General features: G+C 47.2%; 1 protein-coding gene across 1 annotated transcript in view; it reads right to left on the bottom strand.

Moving 5' to 3' along the window:
- Window positions 1-11422: 11422 nt before the first annotated feature.
- The window catches only part of USP39 (ubiquitin specific peptidase 39), a 42843-nt gene continuing 34250 nt past the window's right edge, over window positions 11423-20015 (bottom strand). The window contains exons 11-13 of the mRNA XM_036752761.1: window positions 17039-17174; window positions 16083-16169; window positions 11423-11799 (exon numbers count right to left, since the gene is read on the bottom strand). Of these exons, the coding sequence (XP_036608656.1) occupies window positions 11752-11799; window positions 16083-16169; window positions 17039-17174 (271 nt within the window). The 3' untranslated portion in view covers window positions 11423-11751. The remainder of the gene's footprint in view (window positions 11800-16082; window positions 16170-17038; window positions 17175-20015) is intronic.

Below are 20015 nucleotides of genomic sequence, written 5' to 3'. Positions count from 1 at the left end.
GATCTCATTTGTACTTAGAGGTTGTTTCTTAGAATCCTGCAGGATTGCGATCGGCTCTTCCACCAGCCTTTCCAAGCACCTTTGACCCAGCAGCTGCCTCCAGCACCGTCCTTTGTCTGAAGAGAGAGATGACCTGCATCCTTACCCCCATCCCTCAAATCTTTTCACCCCAAATTATCCACTGTGTTGTAATATATTGAAAAACAAACGACAAATAAAGTTTTGGATTCAAATTAAAATTACCTGGAAGTTCCATTTTAATTGTTAATCAGTAGAGCGGTAATTAGAAATTACTTCACGCGGGGTGGGGGATTGGGGGGAACAGGGAGGAGGGAGAGCGGCCCAGAGAGGGCCAATCTAAAGTGTAGTCCCATCAGGAAAATGGACAGTCTGTAAGACCTGGGGTAGGAGCTGAAGCCCAGGTGGAGGAGGAGAGGATGATCCCCTACCTCCGGGAAGGACAGTACCCTGGGGAAAAGGCTTGTTAGTCCCAAGCTGCTTCTGCATTTGCTAAGGCTGCTGGGCTGGGTGTCTAAGAAAGGCTGGTACAGTGTGCTGGGCTTGGAACCAGGAAGAACTGAGTTCTAGTGTCACCGATAACACCAGCAACCACTTAACCTCTCCAGTCTCAGCTTACTTATCTGTAAAACAAAAGGGTTGCCCAGATCCAATCAGTCGCCAAATCTCACCGTTTCTCCATCCATTCTCTCCACTCACAAAGCGTGCCCTAGTTTTGAAACTTCATCACATCTTTCCTGGATTGTCGTGATAGCTTCCTAATCAGATGTTCAGCCTCAAGTCTGTCCCACTCTCTCCCATCTTCCATGTCCAGGACGCAGCTGCCAAAGTGATTTTCCAAAAGCATAAATCAAAAGGGGCAGCTAGGTGGTGCAGTGGGTAGAGTCACGATGACCTGAGTTCAAACTGAGCCTCAGACTCGTGTGACCCCGGGCAAGTCACTTAACCCTGATTGCCTCTGCTCCCCTCAAAAAAAAAACCAAAACCACTTTTAAAAAAACCCATAAGTCTGACTGTATTATTACTCTATTCAACAAATTTCAATGGTTCCCTATTAACTAGAGGATCAGATGTTATTTCACCAGTATCTCACACTTTTTCAATTTGCATTTTTGTATAAGTTTTATAGGGCATATAATTATTGGTACAGCAGTGAAGACTTCCTTGTCAGAAAGGGTGGATGAGAACACCTTGCTCCAATGGCCATGAAGGCGACTGAAGCAGGTGCTGTGGAGCACAGACATTGAAGATGAAGGTCAGTCACTGTGTCCCAGACCATGGCCAGTCATCCTGATTTGTGCCTTGCCACTGGACTTCAACGACTCGGGAAAAGGAAAGTAAGGCTGACGACTTTGCGCACTTTGACTCACTTAAAATCCAATTCATTTAAATCCAAGTCAGGACATCGCCCGTGTCGTCATTGGTCCTCTTCGAAAACAAAGGACCAATGATTATTAGTTTGATGGTACATATATGGGCTGCTAACTGGCCAAGTGGAGAGAGTGCCAGGCCTGAAGTCAGGAAGACTCATTCATCTTCCTGAGTTCTAATACGGCCTTAGACACTTACTAGCTGTGGGACTCTGGGCAAGTCACTTAACCCTGTTTGCCTCAGCGTCCTCATCTGTAAAATGAGCTGGAGAAGGAGATGGTACACCACTCCAGTATCTCTGCCAAGAAACCCCCCAATGGGGTCACGGAGAGTTGGACACGACAGAGAAATGAACGACAAAAGTACACATATGATTTATAAGTGAGTAAATATGAAAAAGAAAAGAAAACGAGGTGTTGGATTCAATGTCACTAAAGCCTCTTGTAGCTCAAAAGCTACGGCAATATATTTGTGGAAGACGGATGGGCCTGGGCTCCCTCCTTTCCCCTCCCCCCACCCCCAACGATGGTGGCCAATTAACCACTGACCGCAGTAAGGTGTTTACAACAATTTGTCAACAGCCACAATACACAGGAAATGAGAGCAGGGCTGGGATACGTCTTCTAAGTCAATGAGGTAAGAATTCATCAATCCGAATCCATCCTGCGGGAGCTGGAAGTAAGCAATCAAATCATGCCGAAGGCATAAACAAACAGCCCAGCAAGGTTGGAGGCTGAGCTCACAGCTCCAGAGTTTAGAAGGGCCCGAATAAGCCGGGAAAGCATCCAGAGACAGGTAGCCAGGATGAGGAAGGATCTTCTGTTCATGCCCAGAGATCCAATGAAGGAGCTGAGAGCGGGGAAGGGAATAGATGTGACACCCTCAGGTCACAGAGTGGCTGTCACTTGGTCTCTTGGGAGAGGGGCCCCAGAGATCAGGATTGGGAGGGAGGGGGCAGAATTTCGAAGATGAAGATTTAAGCTTAACAGAATGAGAACATTTCCTAACCATGGGAGCTGTCCCAGAGTGAAACGCACTGCCTGGGGAAGGACAAATGATAGTTTTCCTCTCACTGAAGGTCTTTCAGCAAAGCCTGGATGACCATCTTGGGCGTTCTCTTCTAGATGGACCTGAGTTCAATCAATCAATGAGCAAGCAGGCATTAACTATGTACCAGGTACCATGCTAGTAGACACCAGCGATACAAAGACAAACAAAAAACAGCCCCAGCCTTCAAGGAGACACAAAGCAGAGGCGACTGGTGCCTACTGGATAGAAAACCCTCACCCTGGAGTGAGAGGACCAGATTTCAATGAGTAGAGAGAAGATGGTTAGGTGAGGCCACTAGGTGGCGCAGTAGATAGAATGCCAGTCCTGGAGTCGGGAAGACCTGAGTTCAAATCCAGCCCCAAACCGTCCTAGCTTTGTGACCCCAGGGCCAATCGCTTAACCGCTGTTTGCCTCAGTTTCCTCCTCTGTAAAATGGGGGTAATAATAACAACACCTCCCTCCCAGGGTTGTCAGGAGGTTCAAATGAGATGATAATTGTAAAGCACCTGGTAGAGTGCCTGCCACATAATAGGCGATGCATAAATGTTAGCTGTTATTGGAGAGATGCTGTGAAAATAGAAATAACAGGATTTAACAACTGCTTGGATAAATGGGGTGAGCGAGAGTGAGGAGATCCTTTCCAACTCTGAGGTTCTGTCAACGTAGCCAAGTCCCATGCCCTTCAGAGGAGATGCCCACACCTCACACGGACCCATAGAGGTAAGTGACTTGCCCAAGGTCACACGGCCAGCGACTAGCAAACCCAGGGGTCTTGTCACTTCAGCACTGAATGTCAGATCTCACGGAAAGTATGAGGTCCCAGGGAAGATGGGAGAAGGCAGCTAAGGCACCCGGTGCTCTAGGCAGGGAGCACAGGGGGCAACGCCAGGTGTGACACTGCTGTGACCACATTTTCTGGAGCCAAGACCCGCATTGATGCAGAAGGCGGGACTGTAGGGCTCAGGGATGGAGTGCACCTGTCTTTGTACCAAGTCCCCAGCCACGCCCCACTCAACACATAGGAGCCCTCCTCTGTTAAAATCGGGAGGTAATCACTTGATGCAAGCAGTGAGCAGAGAGAATTGAACTTGGAATAGGGAAAACAGTTTAATTCCTGCCTGAGGGACTTACTAGCTGGGTGACCCAGGGCTTAACTTAATCTCTTCTAGCCCTCAGTCTCCCTGACTGTAAAATGGGGATAGTAATAGATTCCTCATAATAATAGTTTTCTCATCTGGAGATGATAAATAATAGCATTATCATGTGATACAAGGAAAATTAGGACCCCCTGAGTAACCCCTAGCTACTGACAAGCACCCCCAGAAACAATGGACTCAGATATCTTTGGCATTTAGCAAACCCCCTGGGACTCCATGACTCCACCAAGGAATGTAAATGAGATTATCCCACTAGTATGATAACCTGACTGAATCTTTTGATCAGCCAGGACCTTTGTTCCTGTTCCCCGCCCCCTGCACCCCCACATATCCTATATAAGCCAAGCCATCACCCCAACACATCGCCATTAATTTGTGGTGCAGTACCCCAATGGCCGCCAGCTAATAAATTCTCCACTTAAAACTTATACTCTGTGGTGTGTCTCGCTCGCTTCTGGTACAAGAATCTCCCAGAATTGTTATGAAGACAAAAAAGGGGTAGCATATGTAAATGAATTTTGCAAACATTACAATGCCACGTGAATACGAACTGTATTATTACCCAGAGACAACCATCGAATCATGCAAGTCAAGGGGTCCAGATTTCCAAGTCCAGTTCCCAAACCCATCGGCGTGCCCAAGCTATGAGAGCAGATGTATCCAGAGCCACCAAAAACTGGAAAGTTGTAGCATTAAAGAAACAGTGTGTTCCCTTCTTGCGATACAGGGGTGGGGCTGGCTCAACAGCAAGGTCGGATACTGAGAACCTGCCCCCCAAAAGGCTGTGTCCTTGGGGTGGGGCTCAAAAGCACAGACAGCGATGCCCAGCTGAAGGGTTTAGTCAGGGAGGCTCCCAAGAGTACCTCAAAGAGCCCAAGGCTGAATCAGCCTTCTAAGAGCTCTGGAGATGATAGAAGGAACACATTGTTCCCAAGCCGCAGGAAGCTGCTCAGAAGTAATGATGTCCCCAAAGGAAGGGAGGCAATCACAACCCGAGGCATGGGAGTAAATGTGATAGTAACTTACAAATGAAGGTGAAATTAAAACTTTAAAAAAACATAATTGGAAACAGTCCCTTGGGGTGAAGTGAGGGGGGCTGGTACAGGCAGTGGCTCAGTCATGGGTTAGAATGGAGGAGGAGGCAGGGGCTACAGACCTCAGTGCACATGACCCTCACTTTGACCTAAATCCCCAGGCCTTGGCGATACAGGCAGTGGGCAGGAAGGGCATCCTATCATCTCCCAAGACATTGAGTCCTGAGAGGGGTAGCACTTCCAGGCTATCTATGATGCCCCACCCGGCAGCAGGCTGAGGACAGTAGATTGGTGCCATCTCCCCCAGCCTATCTCCTCTCCCCCTCTCCCAAACTTAACCTGGTTTCTTTTCCTTGGCACTTAGTCTGGGCCCAGGGGGCAGGGGGCAATGTGGAACTAGTAGCTGCTTTTGACACCTCCTACAGACAAAGTCCAAATAAAGAATTCCCCCACTAAACACACGCTTCACCACCATTATAAACAAACACTCCACTAATGTTTGACCCAAAGACCAGCCCAGCCCAGTACTCTGAAGCCTGATAATCCCCAGTGGCTCAGCATGGCCCAGTCCTGGTGGTTTCCCTAGTATAGTGTCAGGTGTTTGTAAAGATCCACTTTAAGCATTTGTCATCTCAATTTTGGCTTCCCAGGAACATATATCCCAGGGGTAATGTTGTTAATATGGAAGCAACTGCCCCTTGTAACACTACTTTACAGATTTTCATGGAACTGGTTAATATAAGGTATTTTATATGCAGGGGGTGTGGTGGCAAATGTTTAACCACCAGCTCTCCAGAAAAAGAAATGTGCACACAACACTCTTTTAAGTTTAACCTGCATTAATATTTTCTCCATTGCTTTCTTAAGTCTAAATAATCAACACAGCAATAAACCAAGCCCTGATATGTACCATTTGTCTATTTTCCAAGGTGTAAATACATTGAAAACTTAACAGTTATTTGGAGCAGGTCCAGCTGGTTCCAGGACGGTCCTGGTTATGTGGACATAGTTTGACCCTCATCTCACACCCTAAGGTTGCTCTAAGGCTGCCCTCACCATCCCAGTCACTTCCTAAACCAAACCACTCCTCTCTAGTGCTCCCCCTCTACTTGGGTGGTCTCTCCCTTTTAGAATGGAAGTTCCTCAAGGGCAGAGGCTGTTTGATTTTGTGGTTGTTTTTGTATCCTGGGTGCTTAGCAGAGCTCCTGGCACATGGAGCGCTTCATAAATGATTTTTGGCTCATTCATTCATTCATTCATTCATGTGCATTCTTGATCCTCACATATGTTAAAAGACATGCCTCAGATATTTGAGGTTCCATATCCTCCCAACTCCTTAGATCTTTTTTCGGCCCCACATCTCTCCTTGAGCCACCTCTAGCAAACTGACTACCCCACCCTTGTATGCCTTACCCTCCACCCTGGACACTGGGTGGAAAGTGCAGCAGAAGGCCTTCCTGAAGAGAAGCAACAGACTTTAATGGTGGGTGGGAATATCCAGCCCGAGGTGATGCACAGAGGACTTGAAAGGAAAATTGAGGCTAGGCTGCAAATGCCTGGTGCCTGGGAATCCTGCAGCAGGAGTGATGGGAGAGGTTGGGGCCAGAAGGGAGCAGACACCCGATGTGCCTAGGCAGAAAAGGGGACCCAAGAGGCCAGGAGGGGCCCGAAAGCTCTGTCCTCCAGCAGAGAGGGCTACAAATCCAAGGGATCAAGGAACAGGAGATAACACTGGTTCAGACTGCCCTGAGGCATCGACTTCAGCCAGCCAGCCAGCCCACTTTGTCCTAGATAAGAACAGTGTGAGTTGATTCTCCCTTCTCCTTCACCTAATCAGTTGCCCAGTCCCGGAGATTCTGGCTCCTTAATATTTCTTACATCTGTCCCTTCTGTCCACAACCTTGCCCAGATTCTTGTCAAGATTACAAAGATAGGCTCCTACTAGTTTCCTCTCCTACAGCCAATATCCACCCACCCCTCCCCCATCCCTGACACTAGAATTCATTCTTTTTAAATTAATTTTTTCTTTTTTGTAAACCTGACAACTACAAGCACCTTTTAATATACTAAAAAAGAATAAGAAAGAGGATTGTGTAACTGTGAAGTTGTCTTACATGGAATCTGGGACTTTTTTTAAAAGGATACATTTAAGTACTATATAGCTAAGAGAGGCAACCATGTGGACAGAGCTGGCTTCAGAGCACCGAAGACCTGGGTTCAAGTCCCACTTCAGACACATGGGGGCTGTATCACCCTGGCTAATCATCAAACTCTCAGTACTTTAGGCATTTAGAGGATAAGATGCAGAGACGGTGCGGACCTGTGGTGGTAGGAGTTCCCTATATCAATGAAACCACAAGTCCGGTCCCTGTTCTTACACATGTAGCTATCAGCTAGGTGGCCCAGTGGTTAGAGTGTCTACCCTGGCATAAGGAGGACCTGAGTTCAAATTTGGCCTCAGACACTTACTAGCTGTGTGATCCTGGGCAAGTCACTTTGCCCTGTCTGCCTCAGTTTCCTCATCTATAAAGCGAACTAGAGAAGGAATGGCAAACCCCTCCAGTATCTTTGCCAAGAAAACCCCAAATGGGGTCACGGATTGCTGGACAAGACTGAAACAACTCCACAACGTATTAAATTTAACAAAGCAGTAACAGAGTGGTAATATGTTTGCCCAAGAACTTTTTTTTGTTTTCTCGTGTCCTTTCAAAAAATATAATGATATTTTCTCTACAGTTCGTTTTTCAGATGGCCACCATATTAACTTTCCTCATGCAGAAATATCATCTTGTTGCTGCCAAGTTAATCCTAGCTCTTTAGCTTGGCATTCAAGGCCCTCCTCAATCTGGACTTTCTTGTAATTTAAAACTACTTCAAGTAATTCCCCCCACTCGTTATCTCCAGCTAAGCTTGATCCTCACTTCCCTCCCAGTGGTTCCTGGCCTTCCCTAGGATACCTGGAATGCTCCTGTACCAATCTGTCTCTCCTACTGAGATCCTACCCACCTACTCAAGGCCCATGTCAGTTGCCGTCTCGTCTGAAATCTTCCTTGACCTTACCCATATTTTTTTTTTCTCCATCAGACCTTGTTTCTAACTTAGTGCTTTTCTGACAGGCTTATGACCATAGAATCATAAATGCAGAGCAAGAAGGGACCTTAGAAGCCATCAAGTCTAATCCCCTCATTTTACAGGGGAGGAACCTGAGGCATAGAGAGGTTGACTGACTCACCCCGGGCCCTAGGCAAGTATCTGAGGCAGGATTCTAACCCTGTTTTTGATTATCCTTTTCTGCTTAGGATTCCTATGTCACCTTCTAAGCTTTATGGAGGGCCAAGGGAATAGAGGCTATAGCTCATGAATTTTGTACTTGCCATGTTCTCCCCAGTACATAGCAGCACTTATGCATACAGTAGGCACATAATGCAAGTTCCTTAGGAAACTTCTGCCAAGATAAAGGAAGCAGTACCAGGAAGACATAATGCCTAAAACAGTGGAAGTGGGAAGTACACCCACCACAAAACCACCAGAACTGACCATTTTAAAGGTTGTTTTCTCTGGCAGAAACCAGGCACAGCGTGATTGATACCCCTAACATCACTACGACAGAAACTGAATTTTGATACCAGGTATTCTATCTCCTAGGTGGCATAGGTGGTGCTCAAGGACAGCCAGATAAAGGACCTGAGCACTGCATCTCCTTGTTATGTGAAGCTAGAAATTACAACTTACCCAGAACCACGGAATCTCATTGTTAGAGATTTGGGAGGCCAATGACACCCAGTCCACCATCTCCTGCAAGGTCATCTGACCCCTCCTCAGAAAGCTCAGGTGAGGAAGCACTCACCACACCTTTGGACAGCTCCCCTGGTCAGGTCTAATTCAGCCTCTTTGTAACTTTCAGCTATCATTTTTTTTCTTTTTTTAAAAATAAATTTGTTTTTTATTTTAGTTTACAGCACTCAGTTCCACAAGTTTTCAGGTTCCAAATTTTCTCTCCCTCCCTCTCTTCCCCACCCACTCCCCCAAGATGGTGTGTAATCCAACGTAGGTTCTACTTTCACTTTGAACTTACTTGTAGAATAGTCCAGTTGTAAAGAATTACAACTGATCAGCCATCGTTATTAATACCTGTCTTCTATGGAGAACCAGTCCAATCTGTCTGCTACAATAGAGTCAAGCCCTTGACAAGTATTTACTAAGTCCTATCCTTTGAGCAAGGTGAGGTTCTCATTGAATTTATCTGTTGAGCTTGGGTGGGCTACCCAATTTTCCTCCAGCCTTTAGCTAGGCAAGATGTCACATGTAGATACACTCACGAGGTGTCAGAGCAGGAAGGGGGCTTGGTGGTAAGCCAGGCCAATCCGAATCAGAACCAGGACCCCGCTCTACAACATATCCCACAGGTGGTCACCCAACCTTTGCTCGAAGACTCCAGTGAGGCATAGCCCTCCCAGAACTACCCATCCAACTTCGGGGTATTTGTAGGAAGCTTTTCCTGACTTCAAACCTACATTTGCCTCTGGAATGTCCACTTCTACTCACTCCTACATTTGCCCTCTGGAGCAAAGCAGAACCATTCTGGTCCTCCTGCCACAAGTTATGAGAAGACGGTTACAGTCAGTCCTCAAGTCTTCTCAGAATATTGGCCCCCATTGCTTCTCAACAGCTCTGTCTAGGAGTAAATTTCTAGGAAGAAAATTTCCTTATAACTTATTCCATTTAAAAGCCTGGTCTTAGAAAGAAAGTTCAAGGCTGTAAATCATGGGTGTGGCATGAACATCAGGATGGCTCCATTTTCCTTCCCCAGGCCACAGAGACATTGTGGAAAGAATCCTAATGTACAGCTTGGCAAAGGGTCTGGCTCTGAGCACCTGCTCTGCCACCTGGTAGCTGTGAACATCAGACAAGGCACTGTTTCCTAATCTGAATAATGAAGATAATATTTACACTACCTACCTCTGAGGGCTGTCAAAATAAAAGTACCTTATATCAGCAGGGAAAGAAACTTCATTCAAAAGAACTACAGCACATGAAATAACGAGTCCATGTGCTAGGATGCAACCAAAAAAACAGTTACAGGAACAAAAACAGGCCTAAGTAACTGGAGATAGTAATTGTCATAGCTGGGCCTTGAAAATAAATTAAAATGACAAGACTACCTTAGTTAATGTATTTGATGCTGAAGTTCTAAAGGGACAATGTATAGAGCTGGAAAAAAAATTGATGTGACAAAACCAAAGATGAAGAATTTTGAGGAAAATAATGAAAAAAAGAAGAATGATCGGATCTCAAATGATACTTAAAAGCAGCCATCATGAAAATGATTTCCTATTAGTTTGCCACTAATATGGAGGAGATCCAGGCTGCAGTAAACACTGATTGTCAATAGATGGGAAGGTCTTCCAGATGCCGCTGACACTGCACTGGCGGCATCGAGCCCTGCCACACAACAGGGTGAGTCTCCTGAAGGAGTCCCATAAACACTCGAAAGAATTTGGCCTAAATGCCCACACTGGGTAAATCAACCATCCAACACATGGCACGCATCAAAATGGACAGCACCACATTAACCCAGGACAGGCAGAGGGGGAACGGTTGGCATGACTACTCTTGTCAGTCATTGGAAAGCCTGTTGTGATGACAGGAGAATTTGCTGGGTTCTCCTTGGTTCCCAAGGACAGAACTAGAACCAGCTTAGGTCCAGTGGAGTAGTGGACTGTGCTCTGTCCCTCACTCTCCCAGGCTTCCTTCAGGTCTCTGTTCAAACCTCATCATTTCAGGAGGTCTGCTGCTCTCCTGGCTGACGATGCATTCTGTTCAGATCTCCCTCCCTTCCCCAGCCTACATCTGGCATATAGCTAGTCTCCTCTATTAAAACATACACTCCTTGAGAAGAGGATAGTGAGGCTTTCTGGGCCATTTGTATTCCTAGGCCTTAGCACATGAATGCTCGATAAGCTAGCTCAGCGGAAGATTCAAGGAACAGGGGCCCTCCCCAGATGGAATGCACTCCCTCTGCCTTGGTGAGCTCCTCCTCCCCAGAAGTCCAAATGAGAGGTCAGACACCCACTGGCCAGAAAGGACATTCCGGCGACAAGAGCGAGGGTTCAAGATCCAGGACTGTACAGTTCCCAGGATGTGTGGTGTATGTGAATTCAGAAAGGAGGTGTTTCAGTTCAGTGTAAAGGGACCTACACTCCTACTTTAGACAAACCTAAGACAATTTGAGAACATTATTGATAGCAAGTTCCCTCGGTGAACTTCTAAAATGATTCAGTTGGTCAAGGGGTGATTACTACATTGATGGCTCAATTTCCTCCCCACAAAATGAGTGTGTTGAGAGACTCGTGCTCTCAGGACCCCTCCCCTCGGGAAGACCCCGGTCAGTTTGCTGGCGAAGGCCTTGGGAGGCAGCACAAGGGGAATGCAAAGAGCCAGACGGCCTGGGCACTGACCCCTGCCAGCCCAGTGACCACAGGGCAATTGCTCAGCCTAAGCCTCAGTTTGCTCATCTCAAAAATGGGGAGAACAATTTGCTACCTACTTTCCCCAAAGTGTTTTGGAAGCTTTTCGGGTCAGAGGCAGGTCTGCAGGATGCCAAGACCAGTCCACTTCCCACTCTACCACACCTCCTCCCCCAAGCACTACATACAGATAGGGGAATCACAGAGGAGCTGAATAAACAAGGTATTTGTTTCCCACAGCAGCCATGGGAGGTCGGGTTCAATAAGAGAACAGTCACCACCTGAGCAAGAAGAAACGGAAGGAAGTGTCAGTGACAAGTCTGGCTTAAGAACAGCATGTGTTTAATCTGCTTCAGAACACAAACTTTCAAAAAGGGAAAGATGGTTCTCATGGGGGAAGCAAGCTCAGGCAGGCTCGTTGGCCTCTTCTGGGCAGGAAGGGTACAAGGAACAACTACCTCTTTCTCTCAGGTACTTCAGGTAAGTGGCCTAAGAAATAAATTACATCTGTAAGAGAGTGCCAGCCTGCTCAGAGGCAGGCACGATAAGGAATGGAAGACAGAAGCATGAAGGAGTCTCAAAGGGGACTAATAGCCAAAGGCTGGGCCCCTGGGTCCTCCTCCGGCTCTAGCCACATCCTCAGCCAGAGGTCCCTCAAGCCCCCTGCTGGTTGGTCTCATCACTGTCCCGTCGCTTCCATATCTGCAAAAGATGAACACATGGGATCTCAGATTCAGTGTCTGCCCAATCTGCACACTCCAGCCTCCCTTCCATCCCACTTTCTTCTCCTCCCCCTCCCTCGTTTCTTACTTCCCATCCCAAACTCCCTTGAGTCTTGGGCTACAAAGAGAGCAACCAAAGAAGAAAGGAGGGCTCCTCTCTTCCTGCTCCCGTGTGGTCATCCGTCAATCTGTCCAGAAGCCCCCAGGAGCCTGGGTCACCACCTTTCCCACCTCCCTCCTCCTTCCCTTCCTGTCTCTGGTTGGCGTGCTGTCCCCCCTTTTCCTCCACCCAGCTTCTCTGAGGGCATCGTTCACACTCCAAAGACCATCTGGTCCAGCCCCCTCTCTTAGCCATGCCAGCCTTCAGTCCTTCCACTCTGGCTGTCTCCCCACTCTAACAGAACAGCTCCCAGGCAAGTGACTCAAGTCATCTTCCAGCCAGACCCAACCCCATCACCCTCTCTGGTCTGTCTGTGGCGCTTCACACCACTGCTCCCACCCTCTACTTCCTGAAAATTCAAGCTCCCTTGGCTCCTTCACTAACCCTTGGTCTTTCTGACTAACCCTTCTATGGCCCCACTCCTCAGCTCAGGGCCAGCTGTGGGCCCTCAGCTCTCCTCTCCTGACACTCTGAGCTTCCTCCATCCCACCGAGGCTCTACCTCTCCTCCTCCACTCCAATCCTTATTCTAATCAGGCTGAGGCCTCTCAAGGTTCTCTCCAAATGGGCCAATCCACTGTACACTGAAACTCTCACTCAAATCTCAAAAGCTCCTTAACTTAAGGTCCTATGACCTAACTTTTTGACCACCCTTTCTTTCACGCTCTTGCTTTACTAAAAACCTGAATCTCCTTTGAGGACACAATAAACCCCACAAAGCTCTCCATGGAGAGCCATGCTCTCTCCCACAGCATTAGAATGCAAGAGGGGGAGACACTCCTTATTCCCCACGGCTGCTCCCAGACTGTTCCCCCTACAGCTCTCTGCCAACAAGCTTTTCCCTCCCTCCTGCAAGGCCCCACACTGCTACTCACCAATACATTGGATCCTCAAAGGTTACTCCAGTGGGGCATGAGCCCACTTCAACTACCCAAACATCTAATGGAGAGCTCTCTTTGCCCAAAGGAGAGCGGCTAATATCTTCCCCACTTGCCTTAGAGATCACTTCCTTTCAAAAGACAAAAGAACTAACATGGGGAAAGTCTATTCAGAATCTTACAAGGAAAATCTGGCCACCAGGGCAGCACTGCTGAGAACCCTGAGGAGTGACCACCGCAACTTAGTGCTAGTGAAAGAGGAGAGGAAATCCAGGCACAGTCTGACAAACACCCTAGATTTGGGAGAAGCAGATTTCCAAGGGCTCAGAGGAAATATAGGTAGGACCCTATGAAGCAAAATGCTTCAGGAAGAGTCAGCCCAGTGGAGAAGAATGCTAACAAGTGAAATTCTTTTTCTTCTATTTTGAAGAAGTAAAAGGAAGCTATTCCAAAGAAGAAGTAAAATGGAAAATACTTTTAAAAGAGCTTGATGTAGATGCACAGGGCACTCTTTGGCCAACTTAGATTTAAGAAAGAGATATAGAGGATGCAAGCAAAGCTAGACAACAGAGAAAGAATATAAGTAGACAGCATGGTCCTGGAAAGGAAACAAAAGCTCAAAATGGGCCAAGGCTGGCGGGGAAGCTAAGGACAACAAAAATAGGCTTTTAAAAGTTATAATGGAAAAAAGGAGGATCAAAGAAAGGATGGGGTCTTTTTCTGGGAGGGGGAATGAGACAATGATAGCTGGTTTCAGAGGGAAGAGGGCTGCTCAGCTTTTATACTGTTTCCGATTTCTCAGCAAAGGAAGATGACTGTTGTACTGGAAACAAAGGAACAAAAAAAACTAGCAGGAAGCAGATTTCCAAGATAAGTAAGCAGGGGATAAGAGAGCCCCCAGCAGCTCTCTCAGATACCACCGGAACTGGCAGCTGGGATTGCTGAGCCAGTCAGTGACATCTGAAAGGTCATGGAAAAGGAAGAGGTGCCACAAGACTGGAGAAAGGTAAATGCTTTCAAATAAGGAAGAGAACAAAGTTTGCAAACTACAGGCTCGTGAGCTTGACGGATTTCCGGGAAAATTCCAAAGCAAATCATTAAAGAGATGGTGAAGCAGTTATTACACAAGGGCTGGCACGGCTTCATCAAGAAGTTATGTCCCTTTTTGGACAGAATTACTAAAGTAGTAGAAGGCTGCAGCTTTCACAGGCCTGAGCAAAGCTTTTGATATTCTTCTGGAGGAGATGGAGAGATCTGGATTAGATGAGAACACAATTAGCCGGATTCCGAACTGTCCGGACGGCCAGCTCGATATCATCACGACAGCTCCCTGGAGGAGGATCCCAAAGCTCTGTTCGGCTTTTTGCTACTTAAGCTTTACCTACAAACTGGATAAAGGTATAGATGGGATGGCCATCAAATCTGTGGAGGACACAGAGCTTGGAAGGTTAGCTAAGAAAACTGAACGATGGTTGGGACCCAAAAGATCTTAACAGGAGGCAGCGCTGTCCTAAATTTACAAGACGATGACTTCTTCTTACGGGGATAAAGGTAAAGCACTTGACACAGAAGCTCAACTGGACAACTGCAAGATGGAGGAGGGATGGTTAGATAGGGTGTCTGAAAAAAATCTCAGCATTTTAGTAGATGGCCAACTCCCTATTGGTCAGCAAGTAGGCGATAGCTTAGAAGGCGCCCGGTAATCTTGAGGTTATCGTGTCACTTCCTAGAACCCCCATCCAGACTGCTTGCCATGGTCAGTTCTGGGCACCACAATTTAAGAAGGATACTGATAAGTTGGAAAGGGCCAAGAGGAGGGCAGCCAGGGTGGAAAAGGGCCTTGAGTCCATGGCATATGAGGAATAGGTGAAGCACTCTGGAGAGAGAAGGGGGAGCATCATGACAGCTGGCTCCAAGGAGCTGAAGGACTGGCATGGGAGGGGGCAGAAATGGGGGTGGGGGCAAGAGGGGGAGAGGGGGAGAGAGGGAGAGAAGGAGAGACAGAGGGAGAGAGAGAATGTGTATGATGGGGAAGGGGTGGGGGAGATACAAAGAAGCCCCTGTCGGTTCCTCCTCAGGTCTTTAGGCAGAAGGTGGATGATCACTCATCACACAGGTTGTAGTGAGGATTCCTTTCTTTCATGAAAGGAGGGGAATCTGCCAGCTGCTGCAGTTCCTTTCCAGCTCTCAGACACTTGGATTCTGTGAAGCTCAGATGGGTCCAGCACCAAAGAGGAGCCGTGTTAAGGATGGTCCAGATGACCAGTTGCATAAGTGGCTGCCTGAGGACCAGCCCAGCTAAGGAGGCTTGTTTCCAGGCTGGCCCAGCTGTCACAGCTCTCCAAGCCTGTGCCCTAGGTGGGGGAAGGGCCATGACCTATACTGGCAGAAGAACCACACTGAAGAAATCATGCTCTCTGAGTCAGGTATTCCACCATCCAAGCACACTCCTCTGCCTGGCTTTGGGGGTCACGACTAGATTCTACCCAGCTGAATCCAACTTTCTTTCTCAGCCTTCACAAAGCCCAGCCCACCTTGCAGTCCGGCTGGTCATCTCATTCTCCCTCAAACACAACACACTCATTCCCACCTCCAAGCCACGGAACCCATGGGGTTCCACTCCTCAGGAACATCCTCTCTGCTCCCTAATGCATGGAGAAATACTACTGACCCTTCAATGGCTGGCTTAAGCCCCTCCACTCTCTACATTCTATGATTACCTCCCCATCAAGGATTTCCCTCTTCCTTTAATGCCCACAGCAACATGCTGCATTCTTCAACACCAATGTACACCGTCTTTGCCTGTCTGTGAAGGCTTCAATATGTGGTGTTCATAAGGGCTGGCAGAACGTCAAGTTCTCGTTAAGTCTTCTCTCTAGTTACATTTTAAGTTCCTTGAGGGTAAAGAGGGTGTCACATACATCTCCCACATCCCCTACGCTTGCCTAGCACAGATATGGACGCACAGCAGGCGCTCAGACTTGTTGGCTGACTGATTCTGGGTGTTAGGTTCACTGTTCTTAAACTCACTAAGGACCCCAACCTCCACCCTCTCATCATCTTCCCTGACTCCAGACAAAGGAAACAACTAGATACCACTCATTTCTATGCAACATGGAACTATGTACGCAGACATGCACAGTCATGTCTCTAGGCTAATCAGCATTTAAACCATTCTTAGGGACTATTCAGCATGAAATGTTGGAGCTTTCTGCTGCCAGCCTACCTGTATGTAGGCCTCTGAAAGGGTGATCATCTGGGGGAGGATATCAGTGACTTGGAGATCCTGGAGTTCATACCACTTGCCTGTTCCCTGAGGGGGAAGAAAAAAAAAGCAAAATGCAGAGTTCCTTAACACCTTGAAACCGAAAAGGTGTAGCAATCACAGAGTCAGGAGCAAAGCTCGAAGGCAGAGGCTTAAAAAGAAAGCCAGACTACAGAGAAAATAAAAAAGAATGCCCCAAGAAAGACTCAAATATGCACAGTCATTATAGGGAGATTGACATCTGCTGGATCCCGTCCAGGCAAAGGGGCTTTGGGGCACGGTCATGCAAGTATTATCAATCCAGACCCTCCCCTTTGCTGTTCCAGAAATCTGGTCATTCACAACAAGCCAGTGTGGATCAGCCCAGAGAGGAGATGCTCCCGATCCTGCCACCTCTGAATTACCACACAAGTTTCTGCTGAACTCAGCTGGGAAGATGCGTGATGTCAACACATGTTAACTGTTGACTGAAGTGTGGAGGGAAAGGCAGAGAGTGGACCGAACGCTGCCTCATCCCATGAACAGAGTAAAGGACAGAGAAGGGCCACTGTCCTTACTTCTCAGGAGCAGCAGTAGGACTAAGGGCACAGGCCTCTGGGCATTACCCAGAGCCAGGTCTGTCTACTGGAGAAACACATCACTGCCTGGGCTCCTAACAGGTGTTAGCAATAAGAATCAAGTGGCTGTGATCGTTCACACTGGCTGAGAAGCCTGTGTATTCACAAACCAGAAGTTCTAGGCCTGAGAAGGTCTCCTGGCCTTCTAGCTTAAGAAGATATTAGGCCCTAGGCTAACTGCAAGTGGAGCTCATGGCAGACAAAGGCCTCAGGGACGACCCCCACTCTGCCAGGCCACCGCCCCAACAAGAAAGCCAAAGGGCCACTGATCTACTTCCCATTAGGCAGTCCAGCACTCACATGGTGAAGCACGTGAATCCGGTAAGAACCCTCGGTGGGCTTCCCATCATGCACGATGTTGGCGATGAGGTCATAGGTAGTGTTCTTGTGCACAGCCTGCACTTCCTCAGAGAGATATTCCCTCAGGTCCACATTTCTGAAGCCAAAAACAGCATTAACAAAGGTTAGGTAGAGAACACACACACCATTAACAAAACAGAGACAAAGGAACCACTGAGCCTCCCTGTGGATGGATGGGAGGCCCTTGGGTCGGGCCCCAGGAAACTGCCCAAGAGATACTCATTCATGCTGGCTGTTTTTTAGGCTCTTAGTCTTCACTCTAGCAGAATATTCCAAGGGGTCTCCTCCTTCTCCCACTAGGGCATAAACTTGAAATGAGCCTGTGATCTAAATATCAAAGGCAAATCCTTTTAAAGCAAATAAAAAGAGAAGCAGACCAAGAACTTTTCACAGCTCCTAGTTAAGGGAAGAATTCTTAACCAAAAAAGGAATAAAAATGATTACAAAAGAGTAAGTCAAGTCAAGAAGCACTGACTTAAGCACTGACTGGGTGCCCGGCACAGTACAGTACAACTACGGATAAACCAGAAAGAGACAAGAAAAACTGGAGATAACCAACCGAGGGAGGGCCCTGCCATTCTCAGGGATCAGAAAGGGCTTCTGGTCAAAGTGGTGATCTGAAGAACGCCAGGGACATCATCAGACAGAGCTGAGAGAACCCCAGGCTTGGAGGATGGCCAGTGAAGACGCAAAAAGTCAGGAGATGGAGTGTCCCTGGATCCCAGCATACTTGGAGGAGAGTGAGTTACAAGGAGGGCAGCTAGGTGGAGCCATAGTGCATAGGCCACTGGGCTTGGAATCAGGGAGACTCATCTTCCTGAGTTCAAATCCAGCCTCAGACACTTCCTAGCTGTGTGACCCTGGGCAAGTCATTTCACCCTGTTTGCCTCAGTTTCCTCATGTGTGAAATGAGCTGAAGAAGGTAATGGAAAACCGTTCTAGTACCTTTGCCAAGAAAACCCCAAATGGGGTCACCAAGAGTCAGAAAGGAGTGAAATGACTGAACCACAAATAAGGAAACTGGAAAAGCAGGAAGGGGCCAGGTTATGAAGGGCTTTGAATGCCAGACAGGATTTTCTATTTCAACCTGAAAATGACAGGGAACCGCAGGACTGTACTGAATAGGAAGGGGGCATGGTCAGACCAATCTGACAGCTGAGTGGAGGAGAGACTTGTGGCAGGCAGCCCCACCGGCAGCCATGTAGTGATGTGGCCCACACCAGGTGTGGCAGTGTCAGAGGCGAGAAGGGGGCACACTGAAGAGATACTGGGGAGGTGGAGCAGACGGCATTGGCAGCAGCACAGAGATGGGGGCAGAGGGCAAGAGGGAGTGAGGAGTCAAGAACAACAGCGAGGTGGTAAGCCAGGGCGACTGGGAGGACTGTGGTGGCTTCAACAGTAGCAATGAGGAAGTTGTAAAGAGGCGGGGGAGGAGAAGGAGCTCAGTTTTGGACAAGTCTATAGGACGCATGCAGCTAGAAACGCCAGCCTGTAGACCGGCAGAGAGATCAGGGCTAGACTAAACAGGTCTGAGAAGGGTCGGCACAGAGGGGATCCCTGCATCTGTAAAAGGTGATGAGATCACCAACAGAAATGGCACAGAGAGAGCACAGAACCCAAGAAGAAGATGTGGGGGCTGCCCACAGATGAAAAACTCATACAAGAACAAAATTAATGCAACTAGAATAAGAAGGAAGACGGCCACCTGGGGAAAAACAGTATTAAGTATCCTTGATAAGGGTCTGACACCCAAGATATGTAGGGAACTAGCAAATCCGTAAGACCAAAAGCCATTCTCCAATGAATAAGTGATGATGACAAAAATAATAATAGATAGCTAGTGTTTATATACCACCTGCTGTGTGCCAGGTACTGTGCTAGGCACTTTACAAATAAATAACTCATTTGATCTTTACACCAACCATGGGAGGTAGGTGCATTATTAACCCATTTTACAGACTAGGAAACTGAGACAAACACGTTACGTGACTTGCCCAAGATCATATGGTTAGTAAGTGCTTGAGGCTGAATCTGAATTCAGGTCTTCCCTGACTCCAAGCCCAGCACTCTATCCACTGGACTACCTACCTAGCTGCCTCTTAAAAATATATAAAAGATATAAACAGGCAGTTCTCAAAAAATTAAAAGTCAAACTATTAATAACCATATGAAAAAGTGCTCCGAATAATAATAAGAGAAACGCACAACAAACTACTTTTGATGTTTTGTCCCAAATGCTGCATGCTGGCAACAATGATAGAGACAGGCACACTGAGCCACTATTAGAAGAACTACAAAGAGGTCTGACCATTTCAAAAATTAGAACAAGTGACTAAAATGTCAATCCTTCCTAACCCCAAGATCCCACTAGCAGGCATATGTGCTTCCAGGAGGTCAATGATAAAAAGAAAAGTCTCTTCTACAGCAAATACTTAGAGCACACTTTTTGTAATAGCAAAGAACCAGAAACACAGCAAAGGCCCTGCAAATAAGGAACAACAGCCGCATGTCAATCAGCGGCCTAGTTTATTGTGTTGTAAGAAATGAACATAAAAATGGAGAGAAGCATGGGCAGACTTACATGAGTTGACACCAAATAAAGGACGCTGAACCAGGAAAACAATGTGCACCAATGTCTCTGATAATGTAAATAACAACCCAAACAGAGGGCTCAAAAATGGCAGCACGCAAGTCTGGCCCCAAAGAAGAGACATGAGAACGTGTGTCCCTGCACTACGTACAATCTTGGACTTGGCTGATGGGTGACTTTTGCTGAACTGAGTTTTTGGGTATATTTTTAAAAATTCTTTGTTTAAGGGATGGTTTTCTGGAAGAAGACGGAATATACTGGAAAATCTGAGCAACGTAAAAAATATCACTTTTTAAAATTTAAAAGAACAAGATTATTAAGTAAATA

The sequence above is a fragment of the Trichosurus vulpecula genome, chromosome 3 (genome assembly GCF_011100635.1).
Source record: "Trichosurus vulpecula isolate mTriVul1 chromosome 3, mTriVul1.pri, whole genome shotgun sequence".
Classification (NCBI taxonomy): Eukaryota; Metazoa; Chordata; class Mammalia; order Diprotodontia; family Phalangeridae; genus Trichosurus; species Trichosurus vulpecula.
The sequence above is the reverse complement of the archived record's forward strand: the minus strand, read 5'-3'. Positions and strand labels throughout refer to the sequence as shown.